Source organism: Cimex lectularius, unplaced genomic scaffold (genome assembly GCF_000648675.2).
Source record: "Cimex lectularius strain Harlan isolate CLEC.00 unplaced genomic scaffold, Clec_2.1 scaffold72, whole genome shotgun sequence".
Classification (NCBI taxonomy): domain Eukaryota; kingdom Metazoa; phylum Arthropoda; class Insecta; order Hemiptera; family Cimicidae; genus Cimex; species Cimex lectularius.
The window spans coordinates 974902-994908 of NW_019392678.1; the positions used below are offsets into that span (position 1 = coordinate 974902).

General features: G+C 33.0%; 1 protein-coding gene across 1 annotated transcript; it reads right to left on the minus strand.

The window, feature by feature from the left end:
- Window positions 1-1412: 1412 nt before the first annotated feature.
- On the minus strand, window positions 1413-16276 carry LOC106667022 (prosaposin). Its single transcript, XM_024225535.1, has 18 exons — window positions 16029-16276; window positions 9019-9127; window positions 8803-8953; window positions 8556-8744; window positions 8381-8491; window positions 8137-8307; window positions 6456-6623; window positions 6275-6388; window positions 6180-6213; window positions 5976-6103; window positions 5756-5914; window positions 5546-5671; window positions 4537-4759; window positions 2585-2685; window positions 2339-2522; window positions 2041-2180; window positions 1775-1981; window positions 1413-1702 (listed from the first exon to the last, which is right to left on the minus strand). Exons 1-18 carry the CDS (start codon window positions 16066-16068, stop codon window positions 1622-1624), a joined length of 2436 nt encoding a protein of 811 aa, XP_024081303.1. The 5' UTR covers window positions 16069-16276; the 3' UTR covers window positions 1413-1621.
- Window positions 16277-20007: the final 3731 nt, after the last annotated feature.

A 20007-nucleotide genomic window follows, 5' to 3' on the forward strand; every position in this document is an offset into this window, starting at 1 on the left:
TCCTTCCTGCATCAGCTCCTTCATGAGCTCACCATTTTCAAGAGAGTCCAGGAAAGAAGATAAGCGGAAAAATGTCTGATAGACAAAACAACCAAGAATAGGCTGGCCTGGATAACCAGAGATGACTCAAGCTACAAGTACATCTCTCATATCTCTACAAAATATTTCATAACATAATACTAGTACTAATAAATAAAAATAAATAGTGTCAATAAATAAATATTCATGCAAAAGGACTGTTAATTTTAGATATTTGAAAATAAATAATATAATAGGAGTTAACCATTTAATTAATTAGAAATAATAAATAATAATTGAACAGTTCCTTTTGGTTTTTAGTTTTTATGATCAAGATGATTAGTGGTCCTCAACAATACTGATGCCTGCGAGCTGTTGTACCTGCAGCTTGATTATCTCGGATCGTCCTTGTCTACCTATTCTATCTGGTTTTGTCTGTCAACACATTTCGTGCAGTGTTGGCATCTTCATTTTTAAAATTTATTTAATTTTTGTAAATAAATTTATCCACTCTGTAAGTGCTACAAGACTAATTTTGTTGTTTTACTTTTTTCTTTTTCTTAAATTTGTTAATTTTATTAAAAATGAAAAGTTCAAATCATGGTCATTAATCCCAATACAAACTAAAAATGCACGCTTTTTGAACTCGAGAGTTTCTGAAATAATTATAAAAATTAGCAATTAAGTGTTAATGATCCTTAGAAAAATATTTGAACATTACAACATAGCCATTCTTCATATTCACTTTTAATTTGATTACAGCATAATCTGTTTCTTAGTGACCAGACAGATGTAAATATAAAATTGGTTAAGATTTATATTTACAACAGTATTGTATTTTTTTTTTTTTTCAAACAATTAGTTTTGTAATTCACTCAGGCCCTGAAGATGACTCGAATAGAGGTCGAAACGCGGGAAAAAAATGTTTTTCTAAAATACTTTATTCCTGATCACTCCTCACGACTCAACAAATTAGAGCATAATTTTATGCAAGATTTAATTTTCTAAATTTTTTTAGAAGTATGCTTATGTTTCTGTATACAGATTGTAAATAATACTTAACTCTTACTCTTCTAGGAATTTTTCAGCACTAGGAATGGATTTTTTCAATTACTCTGGATTCTGATCATTTTAACAAAATGTCAATAAAAATGACTTCCTTTTTTATTTTATTTTTTATTTTTATTATTTTGTTTATTTACAACTCAATCTTTTTATTATTTGCACTCTCTTAACAATGTAAATCAAAACTAGACTCCCTTAAAAACAAGGATTAACTAATTTGTTTGAGGCACAATAATTATGTGAAATGATTCTGGAATTAAGTGTTTTTACAGCATTTTTATTTGAGCATTACTGATATGTAGATTCTAAAATGACCAATAAGAAAAGAGTTAATCGGTATTCCCTTTATTGGTAACTACATTTTTAAAAATTATGTTTACACTTTTGTCATCCAATAAAACAGTTTTTAATCAATTAAATGTCTTTTTACAGATCTTACAGAACGTTTTCCAAAATTATTACTCCTACGTTTTAATTTTTACAATATTATTACTCTAAGAAAACAGTCTCAATATAAATTATTAATCCAATTGTCGTCTTAAATGACTTTAGTTCCCTTCAAGTAAGTTTTGGGTGGTTTGTCGCCATGCCAAACATTAAGTTGGCAGTAATCAATTTTCTGAAAATTAATTCAAAAAAATTTAATTAAAGGTCAAAATCAATTTTTTTTTAAATAGTTATTTTTAATTACCAAACATTCAGCAGCTCTAATTGTTGAACTACACCAATAAGAAGAACCCAGATAGCACTGAGAGTTGTCCATTTGTCCATACAATTGAACTCTGTGACCGTGATTGTCTTCACACATGTGAACTCTCCTGCAAACCAATGGGCCCACTGGCAAAGACCTGAGCGCCGCTTCAATTTGTGGAGCCAGCTGCATCACCATTGATTTGCACTGAAGAAGAAAAAAGTTTAACTCTACTTTATATAATTTCCTTTTTATATAGTACTTACAAAGGAAATTTCGTGTTCAGGAAAGCTATTACAAGCTTTAAGGAGATCCATATTCAAATCATGATCTAAGCTAGGATCGGTCAAAATGGTTCTCAAGCTATCCATAAGCAGCTCACAAGCAATGCATTTTTTAACCGGGCCTGCAAGAAAATGACGACAGTTTAATAGCATAAATACGCTCAAATGAAAAAAAAAGACTTGGCAAGCAGTCCAAAACTATCAGAAAAGCTTAGTTAAAGTCCATCTACTCACAACTCAAGAAAAACTCTCACAAAAGAACATTTGATTAGTTATTTACCAGCAATAAGAGTGTTGGCTTTGGCACACAAACTCATCGCAGTGCAAACTTCTTTTGGGTCAACTTCCTGTGCTAGCAGATCTAATACAAGATCGGCATACTGAGAAACGAACGATTTACACTCTGCCGCTACTGTCTTTGGCATATAGTTGCATACTTTCATAACATCGGCCTTTATTTCTTCCTTTAAAAAAAGTTACAATTTTTAAACAATCGAAATGTTAATGCTTCACATTTAATATTTACCTCACTCGATTTGTTTTTCAATAGGTTTTCAACTTTGGACATAACAAATTCACAAAGTACACATAAATTGCTACTACCAATTGGGCGAATTTCATTAGTTTCTGAAACATAAATTATTAATAATATACTTCAGTTAATTAAGGCTTTTAGATGAGATAAAAAAATAAATGCCACAAGCAGGATTCGAACACACGACTTCGGCTAGATACGCCGCTGCTCTACCACTTGAGCTATCGTGACCGGACACTAACTCCCATATCAACCCCACCTTTTTGAATTTTCCCTCCTGTTTGCCATTTTTCAAATGTCGTATCATCTATTTGATTCTCGGCGACAAACGAAATGGCCACGGAGAGCTTTAGTGAAGTATACTTCATTTTAATTCATTAAATTCACTATTTTTTGTGGTCCACTTGACAAATTAATTTCATTCAATTAATTAGGGTTTTTAGTTGAGACAAAAAAGTCAGTGTCATGAGCCGGATTCAAACCCACGACCTTCGGCTTGATACACCGCTACTCTACCACTTGAGCTTTCGTGACTTCGATCCACTCGGACACTAACTTCCCATATCAACCCCACCTTTTTGAATTTTCCCTCCTGTTTGCCATTTTTCAAATGTCGTGTCATCTATTTGATTCTCGGCAACAAATGAAATGGCCACGGAGAACTTTAGTGAAGTATACTTCATTTTAATTCATTAAATTCACTATTTTTCGCGGTCCGCTTGACCAATTAATATAATTCAATTAATTAGGGTTTTTAGTTGAGATAAAAAAGTCATTGTCATGAGCGCGATTCGAACCCACGACCTTCGGCTTGATGCACCGCTACTCTACCACTTGAGCTTTCGTGACTTCGATCCACTCGGGCACTATCTTCCCATCTCAACCCCACCTTTTGAATTTTCCCTCCTTTTGGCAATTTTTTTGTGGGTTCAAATCCCGCTTGTGACACTGACTTTTTTATCTCAACTAATCGTGGTCCGTTTGACCAATTAACATCATTCAATTAATTAGGGTTTTTAGTTGAGACAAAAAAGTCAGTGTCACGAGCGGGATTCGAACCCACGACCTTCAGCTTGATACACCGCTACTCTACCACTTGAGCTTTCGTGACTTCGATCCACTCGTGCACTAACTTCCCATCTCAACCCCACCTTTTTGAAGTTTCCCTCCTTTTGGCCATTTTTTCGTGGGTTCGAATCCCGCTCGTGACACAGACTTTTTTATCTCAACTAAAAACCTTAATTAATTGAATGATATTAATTGCTCAAGCGAACCACAAAAAGTAGTGAATTTAATTAATAATATACATTAACGTGTGGTGATTAGTGACCGTTAATCGATAATTATTCAGAAATTGTGAGATGCGGTCTGGTGTGATGTAGATTTCAGAAAAATATTTTCTTTATCATGCCGTTTCGACCTTTATTGAGATCATCTTCAGGGCCTGGGATTTACAAACATTGTTTACATTTAACAAATACATTAAAACTCAGTGCAGCCAACATAATACCTACAGTCATTTTAAAAGAATTTTACACACATCAAAAAGATGGATACAACGTCCACTTTGACCAAATTAAAAACAAACACATCAAAAAATTAAATAACTTAATCAACAAACAAACACCTGCTAACTCAAACAAATGGTTCCTAAAGGATGGCACAATTACACAGAAGACAAACACTTTGAGTGAGTAGAAATACATTGATTGAATATAAAATATATATATATATTGCATTGTATAAATTCACTTTTCCACATCCTAAATGTATTTACTAAATGTAAACGATGTTTTTAAATCCCAGGCCCTGGAGATGATCTCAATAAAGATCGAAACGTTGGCACGACAAAGAAAATGTTTTTCTGAAACCTACATCACACCAGGCCGCATCCCACGATTTCTGAATAATAATATACAATAAATTATATTTCAATTGCTTACTTGTGTCTCCGACTGGAAGAGCTACCGGAAGATTTTCTGAGAATGAATGCGGGATTTTGCAAAGGTCGATGTAAACGCAAGACTCCTGAGATGTAAACTCGGCAAGAATCATATCTGTGATCGGCCTCCTGTAGTCCGTTATGAATTTGACACACTCTGTAGTGAGTGAATTAGGGAATACATCAATCAAGCAAAGATCATCCAAAGCGTCATCGATATCAGTCTGTAAACATAACGTGTTATGAACAATTTCATTTTTAATTTATACACAGGCATAGATATTAATTGACTATTAACACCACTTGTGACTTCACTAGCCAAAAAATAAACAATAAGGCAGAAATAACTTATTTGCTAAATAATAGTTAATAATATCGGGTTGTCCGGAAAATAATGCAGGATTTTAAGTTTTCATTAAAAAAAATCTATATAAAATATTCTGTTTACGTTTACAGGATTACTCATTTGTATGAATGTCANAATTATTTTGATTAAAGAACATTGCTTTAAAGTAACTAGTTTCTTTTTTTTTGTTTAATACCAAAATCCTGCATTATTTTCCGGACAACCCAATACATCCATTACTGTGGCAAATATAATACATCCCAGGTAAAAGGAAAAAGAAAGGACTTTACATCAACTAATTGAGCTGTGACAAATGTTATGACCAGTAAATTTTTAAATAGATCTCAATGAAACAATGAAAAAAGACCGATGCTGGGATTTGAACCCAGAAGTATTGACAGGGCAAAACGAGTATCAAACACTAACAACTCAACCGCACTACTTCATGATATAAATAGGTATGATAGTGACTTGGTTAAAAATGATCTATTGATTCTCGATACCTTACTGATGTTAGATCTCCTTTTAATCGAAAAGCAAAAAGCACATTCCCAATATAAAAATACATAAAAACATTATATGTATAAAAATAAACAAATGTTGGGCAACCACATACAAGATAATTTTTTTAAGTTATATTATTCAGCAAAAAATGATTACATACCTCTGTCTTGTTTTCAATTTTCCTTAAGGTGGCTTCCATTGCGAGTAAACAAAGTGGGCAAGTCGGTTTATCGTTGTATTCAACCGCTACAAGTGTGCCAGGGCAAACTCCAAGATGGGGACAGACCTGGTGACAAAAAAGTTATATCACAATGAAATATTTTACGTTGGGTATGTACATGGAAAAGCTCGAATAGATGATATAACCTACCTGAGACGGGTCAATTCTTTGGGCTAGAAGGGCGATGAATGTAGCCATGTACGTGTCCACGAAAGAATCGCACTGTTCAGTCACAGTCGATGGGAGTTTAGAACAGGCTTTCTTTACTTCATCGGAAATTTCCTTCTCACTGCTCGGTAAAGAGATTTCCTTTAAAATACAAAAATAAAATTTAAAATTTTTTTGTTTAATTTGCATTGTAAAATTAAACCTGTTGGACAAAATGAAGGAAGTATTCACAGAAAGAGCACAATTCTTTGTTCATTAGGCCGTTTTGGGTTTTAAATGAGCCAGGGATTATTGTCAATGGGGTCATTCTTTCAATTGGAAGTTGCTGGGCTAAAATAGAATGAATTTAAATTATAGAATATAAAATATAGAAGAGTTATTGGTCTAAGATATAACAAATGCTTACGAGACTCTCTATCCAACAATAGTGGACGAATGACCTAAAAATAATAAAAATAAATAAAACATCTTTAAACATAATATCAATTTAATTGTTATTACTTTTCCAGCCTTTTGTGGGCAGATGCTGATTTCCTGACATAAAGCCTTAGCATCTAATTCATTAACAAGAAATTGATACACCAAGGAATAATATTCATTTACTAGGTTGTCACACTGTAATAAAATTTAAAAAATATATCTTTAACGTTAAGTAAAATCTAAATATATTAAAATATATTACTTTATCTTTATAAACAGTCATCATGCAAAGGCCATGAATAACTTGTTTGAATTCCTGTTCTGTTGTGTTGGCAACTAATTCGTCTCTCAAGTGCTTGACCAATTGTTCGCAAAGCTCACAAGGCAAATCGTCATTATGGATGACTTCAACATTGGATCTGAATCCAACCTAAACAGAATTTTTTTTACACTAGTTGAACAAAATTTTATTACATTATAGAACTGTCATGCATTAAAAAAGTATTTTGATGAATTTTAACACATTCGGCCTGGGCGAAATACAGGTTCGGCCAGTCAGATGGCAGATGGCATGAAGCCGATTGGCGCACTCACTCCCTTACTTTTCTTTGCATCTTTTACCTTTGGTGTTTAGGTGGCTTGCCAACTTTTCAACCATACAGTCCGTTTCTAGCTCTACTGTGAAGTTATTGTGAATTTACTTCCTACTGTTTTTTAAATCAATTATTCTTTTTTTTTTAAATTAAGTTTAAGCATATATATAATTTATTTTAACTATATATTTTTTATTAGGACACCGAAAAGGTAAACAAAAATTTTAATCTTTCAACAACCTTGAATTTTTGTAAAAGCATTATTTTTGTTTCAATCAATTAAGGTTTTTAGTTGAGATAAAAAAGTCATTGTCACGAGCGGGATTCGAACCCACGATCTTCAGCTAGATACTTGAGCTATTGTGACTTATCGTGGTAGAGCAACGGCATATTTAGCTGAAGATTGTGGGTTCGAATCCTGCTCGTGACCTGACTTTTTATCTCAACTAAAAACCTTAATTAAATGAAAGATATTAATTTGTCACACAAAACTAGTGAATTTAATCAATTATTTTTGTTTCTTTATTTACATTTTTGTAATCATTGTCGGTAAATTTTTAAAATTGTAAATTGAAAACGTTGCAAGAAGGCAGAACCACAACTAGGTCCTGGGAGTGAAAAACTCACCAAAATGGAATGCAGAGAGAGTAAACTACATTTTTATCATTTTTGAAGCTTGATTTGAGATTGAATCGTAAGAGTATTTCTGTTTCTGTAATATATTTAGAATAATTTTAGAATTTGTATTTTCCCATAATTGCAGTTTTATTTGTATCAAAATCAAAAATTTTTTTTAATATATAATTTTAGTTTATTAGTCAGATTTGGGCAAAACTTCAGATTTATATGGGTGATTTGTATTTTTTAAACAATGAAATATTATGTGTGTATAATGTTATTTGTTTTTTATTAATATATAATTTGTATAAAATACAAAAATTTTGTTTATTTTATTGTTTGTGTAAATCTAAAAAGTTATTTCAATACCCGATATTTGTATTTGTAAAATAATTTTATGACCTTTCACTTCAGTAACATCTGTTTCTTACAGAAAGTAATACCTACAAAGAAAAGTCCCTTTGAAAGGAAATAATTATTTGAAAAAAGGATAAAATTGCAAGTATCTATTTGAAATCAAGTAAGCAGAGACAATTGTGTATACACCAATTGGCGAAAGGGAAGGATCAAAACAGGCGCCTCCATGCTAATAAAAATTCTAGCATGTAGAAAATAAAAATGAGGAGCGGTAAGATTTACATTACAAAAAAAGCAGGTAAAAATCTTTTATAACCATTTCACGATTTTTTTTTTTTTTTTTAATTTTTGATAGGACTCCTGAAGAAAACTTACAGGCACTCTAGCTAGTTTTTCGTGAGTGTGAAATTTATTGCTGCAAACTCCAGCCAATGTACAAACCGGCTTTGGTCTTATGTAATTCCTGATCATCGCATCTACATTCTCCATGTGCTCAGCAATCAACGAAGCACAAATGTCTGAGAATGATCCCAATCTTCCACAAATCTACAATATTGATTTTTTTTACAATTTAATTATTTTTAATAATACTGTTTTAATAAAGGAGAGGAAATCTTACACCGGAGAGAGCTGTGAATATATCATCATTGGATGCGTACTCAATGTTTCCTTTAACTTGTTGCATAAGTTCAAAACAGTTGTTACAATTCAACTTAACTTTCTCCCCTGTCTGTAAAGTTGCTAATTATTAGTAAAAAAAAAAAATTGCAGTTTCTACATTGCTATCACATTACCTTGAGATGAGAGAGTTTTTCATTGTAGCAAAGTCCAGCGACAGAGCATACAACATTAGGGTCCATTTGGGATGAAAGAGTGTCAACAAGATATGAACCGAAATCGTCCATCATCTTATTGCAATCATTCCTTAGGGCTTTAACTGGAATAACTTTGCAAGAGGCTTCCAAGACTTGACGTAGTTCTTCCTGATTAACCACACACGGAATAGTTTTAAAAAGACATTAAAATAATAGAAACACTTACCTGTGTTTCGTTGCTGTTTAGCTGATCCCTTGCTAGTTTGACCATGTCGATACAAGTCTGACATACGGTAGACTCATCAAGTTCAATTGGCTTTTCTTTCTCCCAGACACCGTGGACGCAGTGCTTAAATGCATTGCACTGTACCGATGTTCTAGAAAATAATATTACAAGTTTTAAAGAAATATATATTTTTAAAAAAATTAAATATTTACTTACGTTATATTCTTACACCAATATTCTTGGCCTCTGTAGCAGTTTGGATCCAGTGTCGATTCAGGGGAGTTGTGATGTTCATTTTGAACATACTTTCCCAGGCACAACGTGACTGAAATCGAAAAGAAAAAATAGATAAAACACATTTCAGCATTTTGTGACTGCAATAGACCAAGATGGTCATAAATTTAATAAATCCAACCCCCTCCCTGATAGCCAAGCAGCCATCATAGCACTAAGCTCAAATATCATTAGTTCAAGGATGGTGCTGAACTGCAAAACCAAACTGAACATACTAGGTACACAGAATAAAGTCAGCCTCTGCTGGGTCCCAGGAGTAGAAGGCAATGAGAAAGCGGACACCATTGCAAGGAAAGGGGCTGCTACTGCTGACAGGACCTGAACCCTTCTGTGGCATAGGAACCCACACTATTAACGAGTATCTCAAACAGAAGGACAAAAAGAAAATGAGGGAACTTTGGAATTCACTCATTGGACACAGACAATCCAAGAATCTTCGAACCACTTTTGGAAGGAAAGAAATTACAGGTGTCAAGGGAAGAAGGAACAAAGTGCGAATCCTAATAGGATTCCTACTTGGACACTGCAAATTAAATGGACACTTAAAGAAAATTTGAATAATCCAAGATGGCACATGCAGATTCTGCAAGGAGGCAGAAGAGACACCAACATATTTACTAAAAAACTGTGGAGCCACACTAGCCCGCAGGAGGAAATGTTTTGGGATGTATAATATGACCATAGAAGAGCTTCAACCATTGAAACCGGGCCTGCTAATCAAGTTTCTTGATGAAATAGGACTCACCGATGTGCTTTAGGCAGAGCACGGGGGATACAATAGCTCTTAAAGGGCACAGTATAATACACCCTGAAACCATATCTATATCTATCTATAACCCCCTCCCTGTAGTGATTATTGGAAAATGCCCAAGTTGGATACCTCAAACCACTGAATGGTGTCCTGGGTTAGAGTGCAAAGACCTCGAGTAGACCAATGGGGCTCTGGGCATCTTTCTTTCCTTCTTTCCCTCAACATGAAACATTCCTCATCTACCATACATGCAATTCATTTAATCCTCTATCCCTATCTCTTTCCCATAGCTGAAAGGGTGGAAAGCATACAGCCCATAAAGATGCATGGTATACCTGGCCGTTAGTGAACAAACTTTGAACACAAGGAGACCTCCAACAGTAAATAGCCTTCCCAGTAAGGGGCCGTAATCTGGAGGACTGAATAACTCAAAAATTTCTCATGAAGACCTAATTCTTCAACAAATTGCTGCTGGTCCTAATTCCTCTCTGGGGATAAAGAACACCCCTAATCTAACAAAACTAACAAAAATGGACATGGCAGCTAAAGGATAACTCCTTTTAATTCCTTGTAACTCTTTCTTAACATTTTTTTTAATGGTGGTTTGCAACAGCAGAAGTGATATCTCAAGGTGGAGGGGGCCGCGATAGTCGAGTGGTTAAGGCGTCAGACTCTCGGCTAGTAGATCCCGCGGTCGTGGGTTCGATCCCCACCGTCGCCTCTGGACTTTTCTGACACCTAAGGGGACCGGTGGCCGCAATTGAAAGAAATTGACATGGCACTCATCAATGGAAGGGGGGTGGGAACGATCTCAGTCACCCTGAATTTGGTCCCAACCCCCTTCAAAAATGAGTTTCTTCGATGGAAGAACACCAGTACAACGGGGGCTCAAGTTCACATTTGTGTTGCGAGCCCTCCCCCAAAATATGGTGCCAGGGATAAAGTACAATAAGCTGTACAGCTCAGCTGCAGTGCTCAGGAGGGAACTCCTCCAGTCCCTGGTATCCAAAAAAAAAAAACCCCTCAAGGTGTCTTTTTTTTTTTTAAGCCCTTTGATGAGAGCTGATGGATTCAAACTGTTGCGGCCACTGGTGCCCTCTTCTTAACAATAAACTCAGCTGAAACTTCACCCAGAGCTGAAGAAATAAAGATCCCTAAAGTAAGAGAGAAAATCAAATACTTCAAAATAACTGAAGCATGCTTTAAACTTTATGTATAAAAAAAATAATAAACAAGACCACAGTATATATGGGGCCAGATTAAAACCTATGATGGTCTCCAAAATAGACTTAGCAAAAAAATAAATAAATAAAGAAGACAAAAATAGAAATTTCTGGTACCTCAAAACAAAAATCAGAACCAAAAGAAATAACATAGAATAAATAAAAACAAGCCAACAAGTGTCGGACCTCCGTTAAACTCTTTTGAGCTCACATGCAATCTATACAAGAAGCAATCCTTACAGCCATAGTCGAGCAAAAGGAAGAGAATGTAAAACCTCATTTTCTTAATACTAACAATAAGAGCGGTTGGCTATCGCTCATATGCAGAGACCAGGAGATGGTTTAGTGGTTCAAAACCCACAGAGAAATATTCTTTCTATAGGAGGGTGCTTTGCATTGACTATATGTCTGGCTCAGAATTACCCACAGCAGACATAGGAAGGATAAGGAGCAAAAATGGTTGGTTATGTATTTGTAGTAATTTGTAAATTTATAATTTGAGATTGTGCATGTATGTCAAAAGTGAGAAACGATAAGACATAATTCCAAAATTTGTTAATTAAATTTTGTCATTTTCATGTTGTCATTTGCATACATATTACACCAAAGCTTCTTAACTAATAAAAATAAAGATACATGCAAAGTTCAGTTTTTAATTTCATAACAAAAACAAATTACGCATGAAACATCTTTTTTACTGGATCCTTCTTAAATTTAAAAAAATTCTATTATTCAGCATATCCATTTATTCAAATTAGTCAGCAAAAAGGAGACTGTTTAAATCAGCAATTTTCAACTGCTGTCCATAGTTACTTTCGGGGAAAACTTTTCCATATACTTTTTAATTTGGTCTATCGCAAATTTCTTTTGATGATCAACTCGCAAACACACACAAAGAAGGCTTGTCTAAGTTTATAACTTTAATACACACAAGAAGACAACGAATATCACTTCTTTTTCTTAAATTGAGAACTGCCAACTCTAAAAATGACTAAAATCAAACAAAATTTGGTTCATTGTTGCCAGTTGGGTCGAATCTTTTTTTTTTAAATAACTTATTTATTCATTTTGTTTAAAAAATTCATTTACAGTTAAATATTGAGGTAAATGTGTTTAAATCCAGCAAGTTAGACCAAGCCTTTTTTTAATACATTTTCAAAATTTGAAAGATTTTTTTCAAATAATTCATCTGTTCACATATTACAAGTATGTGAATATATTTTTTCATTTTATCCAGATATTTTCATAATGCAATATAAATGAATATAAACCATAATTTTTTTTATATCAAGAAATGAATGCACATTCCAAAACGAGTTTTATTTTATGATTATATTATGGAAAGAGTACAAGATTTCTTAAATATTTTGATTTGCTGAATATATACGACTTACAAACATTTTTATTTATAAGCAATGATTTATTTTTGCATTGTACTAGTGTTAAACGTCTAGAACAAAATATTGAAATTGTTCATTATTGTTAAAAATAAGGAGAAAAATAAAATTTTAAACAGGAATTTGGCACAAGTCAAACCACTGAAGATGGCAAAAATGCCGATACATATATAGCAGAAAAAATCAATGAAAATAGTCAGACCAGGTTGATAGGAATGATAGGATAGGATAGAAGAAAAAGAAAAAAAAAATTAATTATTCTATAATGATTCGTATTTCTGGTACTACATCATGGAGCAAAAGGGCAGAAAACCAGTGGCCTTCTCTGACTAGCCTTCGCTGGGAAAGGACCTCCTGCTATCTTCTAGTAGAAAAAAATGGTACATCACACCCTTGCAGCTTCATCAACTATCAATTAATGTAAATTTCATCACTGGCACTGTATCGCTCATCATTTTTTTTATTTTGTTAATTTGTCAGAGAACTTTCTTTTAACTTTCTACATTTCTTGAAGTTTGTATAAACATGTTTTAAGTGTCTAGACATAGTTGTTAATTAAATTATATTATAAAATTCTTTTTTGTAATATACAAGCCCATCCTCAAATAGGCTGAGACTAATCCATTTCTCAATTGCTGCATCTCTTAATCGTTTTACCGTTAAAATCCTAAATGTATCTGATGAGATATAACCAGGAAGTTTATATTAGATTTTGAAAAATGTATTTTTTATTTATTACATTTATTTGATAACTACAACTACAAATATTGTATTAAGTAAATATGTTCATATATATGCTCAAGTTTTTAAAAAATTACAGTCAAATTGGATGTATGAAACTCACAAATTGACCAATGAAAACATACATTCTAAGAGGGGTCGGTGTCCGCAACGGTGTAGGCTTTGACACGGTGGTCATCACTGTAAGGTAAAGGTTCGGGTTCAATTCCAGAGGCCCTGCATTATATTTTTATGCATGACTTTTTTTTAATGAATAGTGCATAAATCCTCACATTGTTCATAAACAACAAAGAAATACCAACTTCCATTCAAGCCAAATAAGTAAGACTGTACCTAGACAGCAGACTGACATAGAATCCCCATACAAGACTTAAGAGACAACTCAACAAAAGACTTGGTTAGCTAACCAGCTATAAACGCATCAAAAAGCTACAAACTAGGACCAAAATCTGCCTTGACCGTCAAAACTATACTAATCTTACACAAGACTTTACTGCGATCACGTTTAGATATGGAACTGTGTGGTTCTGGCAAGCCATCCAACATGCAGCTCATCCAATCCTTCCAATCAAAAGCCCTCAGACTAATTGTCAACGCTCCTTATTACTATCCACAATGACCTCAACATTCCTTTTGTCAATGAACTGATCCGTTCCCAATTCTAAGTTTCATACCAATCTCTCGGCCAATCCTAACAGTACTGCATGAGCCCTCTACACATTCCCATCCCAAGAACCTGTCACATCGCCTTAATCAACGATGGCCTGAAGACCCCTTGCCCCTTAATCCCTCACAGTGAGTTCAGCATTGGCTGTTTCTCTTATCATGTGTCCTCTGCAACACTAGCATTAGTCTTTTTAAGTAAGGTTTTGAGATGAAAAAGCTAGTTTCAAGCAGGATTCGAACCCACAACCTACGGCTCAATAATCCGCTGCTCTAACCACTTGAGCTATCATGACTTCGATCCACTCGGACACCAACTCTTCATCTCAACTTCACAACCTTTCAAATTTTCCCTCATTTTTGCCAATTTTTCTAAATCATGATAACTCAAGTGGTTAGAACAACAGCGTATTGAGCCAAAAGTCGTCGGTTCAAATTCCACAAGTGACAATGGCTTTTTTCATTTCAACCAAAAAAACCTAACATAAAAAGAATAATTATTTGAAAGAAGTAATTTGGTCAATTAGACCACTAAACATAATGGATTTAACTAGCATTAGTGTTAGTGTTGTGACTGTGTGAAAAAAAGTTTTGTAATCACATCTTTAATATGTATGAATATGTATTGGGTACAAATAAAATAATTTAAAAAAAGAAAAGAATGTGAATAAAGTAAACAATGGTAGGATAAAACAACCCCTTTCTTTCACGCTAATAAATTACATACATTCCAACAAATTAATATAAACCACAACCGATACAAACAGAGAAGTTTGATCATATTCACTTCCCCAGAATACTTAATATCCCTTGGGGCAAGATTGCAAAAATAATAAAAAAATGTTTATTGACTTTTGCCTCCATAAGTAGAAAAAAATAATAAGAAGGTTCGTATTTCCTGCAACCTAGGCTCACAATTTAAATTTGCAAGTTGAACTCAAGTCCCTTTGGATTTTTTTAAAGTTAAATTTCTTTTCAAATTGTAGAATAAATTCGGTCATAGGAGATTCTCAAAGGCCAATGGACCACCCAGTGTAATTTTCACTACTTTACTGGACAAGTCGACCCCCTTTTATACAAAGGATCTCCCTTTACCTGAAATCTACCTGAAAAAAAAAATTAAGCCCGACAATAAAGCCGGATAAAGTACTGTTAGCTGTAACTGATCATAAACCAGAAAAATTCTGCCTGTATTGAACTAATACAATAAAAACCTGAAGAATATGTAGAGAAAATAGATTTTTTTATTTATTTTGAAAGTGGGGAAAACACAAATAAAATTCGTCAGGCGAATCTTATCACAAACGTCATCATATCAGTAAATTAACATATAAAATAAACAATATTATCTAACAGAGAAGCAAAAAAATCAATTTAGAAAAACTATCTATTCTCGCAACTTCGCAGTTGGAACCTAGGTTTGAAAAATAAAACACCCCAACCACAAAGACCTGTTCAATGAAATTGCCAACTCTTCACGCTCTCCTCGATCATTTCCAGTTTTAAAACTAATTATTGGACGATTTCGCCAATTTGTGACAATACCAAGTGATTTATGCCTAAGCACTAAACCTGACATAAAAACACCTAAATTATTACACTCTGTTGTGAAATATCGACACTTCAAAATAATAATACAATAAAATATCGAAACGACACAAACACTAAAAATTCACCAAATATAACTATTAATCATAACGTTCAAAAATACATATAAAAAATATAATTATTTCATATAAACGTATATTTTTTGTAAAATATATATTTTCATTTTTCTGTACAAATAGCTCTTTAACTAATTTTTAATAATATGATATATATAACTTATATATAACTTGCATATTATGTAAAGAATAATTATATATTACATAAACGTTATGTTATGATAAAAAAAAGTTCTCTGAATAAAAAATTATGATTTACATACATTCCAATGGCAAATAGTGTATTATCGTATAAAAAAATATAAAAATTGTTATATTAAATTTATTGAATATATCTTTGTGTCAAATTGTAACACAATCAATAATTAAATTATAATAAGTAACCATGTTTAGAGTTGATCTGTGTTCTTTAAATCACATTAAAACAAAAAGTTCTCGTAATTAAATAAAGGAAAGAATAAAAAAAGACAAAACTTAAATCATACGCACTTACCCAGGAATGAAAAAATCAAAGATTTCCAGGGGAATATCATCTTGCCCCTCTTATAAACGCCTAGGGATCACGATGAAATGTGAATATGAATTAAGAACGAAAAAAAAGCTATTTTTTATTAAATAAAAAAAGAAAAGAAACAAACGATCTTCGGTGTCTAATTTAACACTAACGACTCCGGAGAACTCAACAAACTTGCAACAATGACTGTTAAGGTTTGTGATGTTTCTAACAACACAACTGGCAGATTTGAGCAGCGCTAGTGTCAGAAATGGTAGAAGGGAGGCAGTTGCCAATGAGCTAACTGGCCGGGGTTTTTTCAATATTACTCAGGTCGGCTTTTAAGTTTCAATTTGATCTAAAGAAAAAGTACAAAGCCAATTTGGAAAGAAAAACCTTAACAAAAGTGATTTTTTTATAGGTATCTACCATTGTCTACACCCCCAAGGGGAACACTTCAAAAGATCATCTACTACTTTATCCAACGATTAGATGACTCATCGTTTTCAAAGGATGAATCACACGAGTAGGCGGTATTGGTGTAAACGACTACTAATCACATCCGAAATGGGTTTATCCTTTCTGAGAATTCCGCCTTTTGATCCGCATTTCTAACTTGACACAAAAATTCTTTCGAATTCAATTAGTTACAGAATTTTCAAATTAACTTACAGTTCAAATTAAATTACATTAAACTAAAAAAAAAAGTTATGTCAGGCTGGAAATGCTATCAAAATGAGGAATTCTTAGAAAGGAGAAATCGTCTGCAAATTTAGGCCTGGTATACATGAGATCTAAAGATGAAAAAATGTGTCTACATTAATGATTATAATTAGGAATAAATATACTTCTTTACGACAAATCGTAAATCAAAATCGCTCAAATTCTACGAATTCCCCCTTTTGATCTGCATTTCCAACTTGACACAAAAATTCTTTCGAATTCCATTTCATGGCAATCTACTTACAAAATTTTCGCCTCGTATGAAAACTGTATTTGTTATTCTAATCATATTGCTGGAGCATTTTTATTTGTATCTGTGCATAATAAAAAATAAGAATTGCTAATAAAATATTTCAATAGGCGACACATCTGTAACACGATGGAATTGTGTGAAACATGAAATCGACCTTCACAAATTCTAAAATAGCTAACTATTCTTTGACTTGAATCGAATGAAATTTATGATTACAAAATAGGTTCTCAATTGAATAAAAATAATAAATTAGAAAAAAAAATTATGACAAGTTGGAAATGTTAATCAAAATCTCCTTCTCTTAGAAAGGAGAAATCATCTGCAAATTTAGACCTGGTGTACCTGAGATCTAAGGATGAAAAAATGTGTCAACAATAATGATTATAATAGGAATAAATATACTACATTGAGTCAACTTGACACAAAAATTCTTTCGAATTCAATTTCATGGCAATCTAGTGACAGAATTTTCGCCTAATACGAAAACTTTATTTATTATTCTAATCGGATTACACGAGGATTTTTATTTGTATCTGTGCATAATAAAAATAAGAATTACTAATAAAATATCAAAATATCTCAATAGGCGACAAATCTGTCGACAATGCGAGAAACATGAACTCGCCCTTCATAAATTTTAGTTATTATTTCACTTGAAGTAGGGTAATACTAACGAAAATCATGATTACAAAATAGGAGCTCAATGGAATAAAAATCGTTAACGAGTAGATAATAAATTATAAAGAATTTTTATGTCAGGTTGGAAATGTTTATGAAAAAGTGGAATTCTTACAAAGGAGAAATCGCTTACAATTTTAGTAATTTATTGGTATACAAGTGAAATAAAAAGTTGAAAAGTAAATCTATATAATAATAATAAGAAGAAGAATTATCAATAAAGAATCTCAATAGGCGCAAATTCTGCAATAGCATGGAATTGCAAGAAGCGTGAATTCATCCAAAGATTTCTAGATACTACTTGACTGCAATTAGAATAATAAGAATGAAAAATCGGTACGAAATTAAAAATATGCATACAATAATAATATCTCAATTGGAGAGAAATGGTTAACGGAATTAAATTAAATTAGAAAACATTTTATGTCAGGTTGGAAATGTTAATCAAAATGTAGAATTCTTAGAAAGAAGAAATCATCTGCAAATTTAGATCTGGTATACATGAGATCTTAAGATGAAAAAATGTGTCTACATTAATGATTATAATTAGGAATAAATATACTACTTTACGACAAATCGTAAATCAAAATCGCTCAAATTCTACGAATCATTTCCAACCTGACACCTCAATTTTTAGACTTCCGTCTTTTTTTACAGACTTTCCTTTATTAATTCAGATTTTTCATCCTTATCGAATACTTTATGCTTGGTAACTCTACATCTCCATTATTGAATGCTGTACGTAATAACACGTAATTACGTAAGTATTTCGAAATGTGTTTTACGCATATCGAAACCAATAATACGCATGATTCTATTACTTATTCATATCAATTTTTGTAATAATCATGTATTGTAGATACGTACTGAAATTATGACCTTAGATCGTTCAAGGTTTAGACTTTTTTTGGATTTTGTGTTTAAAACTGAAAGTAGTGTAGGATTATTACCTCTTATTTGGATTCGGTCATATGTACAAAAAAATGTAACCCCAGGAAAAACGAGTATGAAGATACTAGGAAGGGAGGATTTGGTATTCTCAACGCACTGTAGCTTTCTGGCTGATTGTAATTTCCCCAGTTCCTCAGTTCAATTCGTTTCACTTTTGTTAAGAAGTAGCAGGCCATTGAATCATGAATGTCAAGGCTGCAATTATTTTTCCCGACATCTTGGTGTCCTAGGTTCTGAGTAAAGGAAAAACGCCGGTTCTGGGGCCGCCATACACCTTTAATATGGTGGATCTTACTAATTTTTAAACCAAAACGCACAGCTTATTTCAAATTTTTGTAATGAACAACATGATTTTATGTTCTACGGTTGTTAAAAATTTTTTGTATTTTCCATTGGGTGGGATTGTTTCCGCTAATAAAGGAAGGTCCTTACAATTTTCCAATTATTTATTTCAACTATTATTAAAGTAATATTTGACGAAATCCCTATGTATATAGAGTATTCGAAAGCATGTAAGTTGCAGTCCTTCCGTTTTTTAGAATGAAGAAACATGATAAAGCCAGTTTTTACTCCTACTTTAAGCACAAATGCTTAATCCAATAAGTAGTCCGAAGGGGAGGAGGTAAGCATGCTAGACAAAGGTTCGAATATCAAGGACCTGTAAAATATGCAACAGCTCTCGTATATTTTGCTGTTTTTTTGATGAGTATTTTTCAGCCAGGACGGTAAGTACATTGTTAAGTTGATTATAAAAAGTTTAAAGTGAACAATTAATCATTTGGTTCCGAGGAACTAGATCGAAGTAGATGCTCCTCAATTCCAGCAAATACACGATTGATTCTCTTCTTGCAACATAAAGAGCTGAAAACTAAAAAGGTGAAGAGTCTATCTTTTTTTGAAACAAAAAATAATATTAATCGACCTTTGAACCCATTTCTTTCTTCAAATGAATCTACAGACGATTCTAAAATATACTTTCGAATAAATGGAACACTTTCTGTTTCCAACTAGGTTTTTGAATATGCATGTCTGTTGAAACGCGGACTGGACGAGGATACGTGATTCGTCTGAAAGTTCCATTTGGTATTTCCTCAATCCTAGAGATAATCGGTGTCGTTACCACACGAGGTCATTTCCCATTTCCGATCACCTTTTCAATTAGCCCGGCTTCAAAAAACTTTTCGTATGTTAAAAGCTGTGGTAAGTCACTTGGATCAAAAGCACATGACATCGTGGTTTCAAACTTCAAACATTCTTTATCTCTCGAGTCGTTTATCACGACTTGCGTGACATTTGTAATTAATTATCGACTTTGGCATAACGAATAAAGGATGAAACAATTCTTTGAGAAGAGAAAAGTCTTTTTTTTTGTTC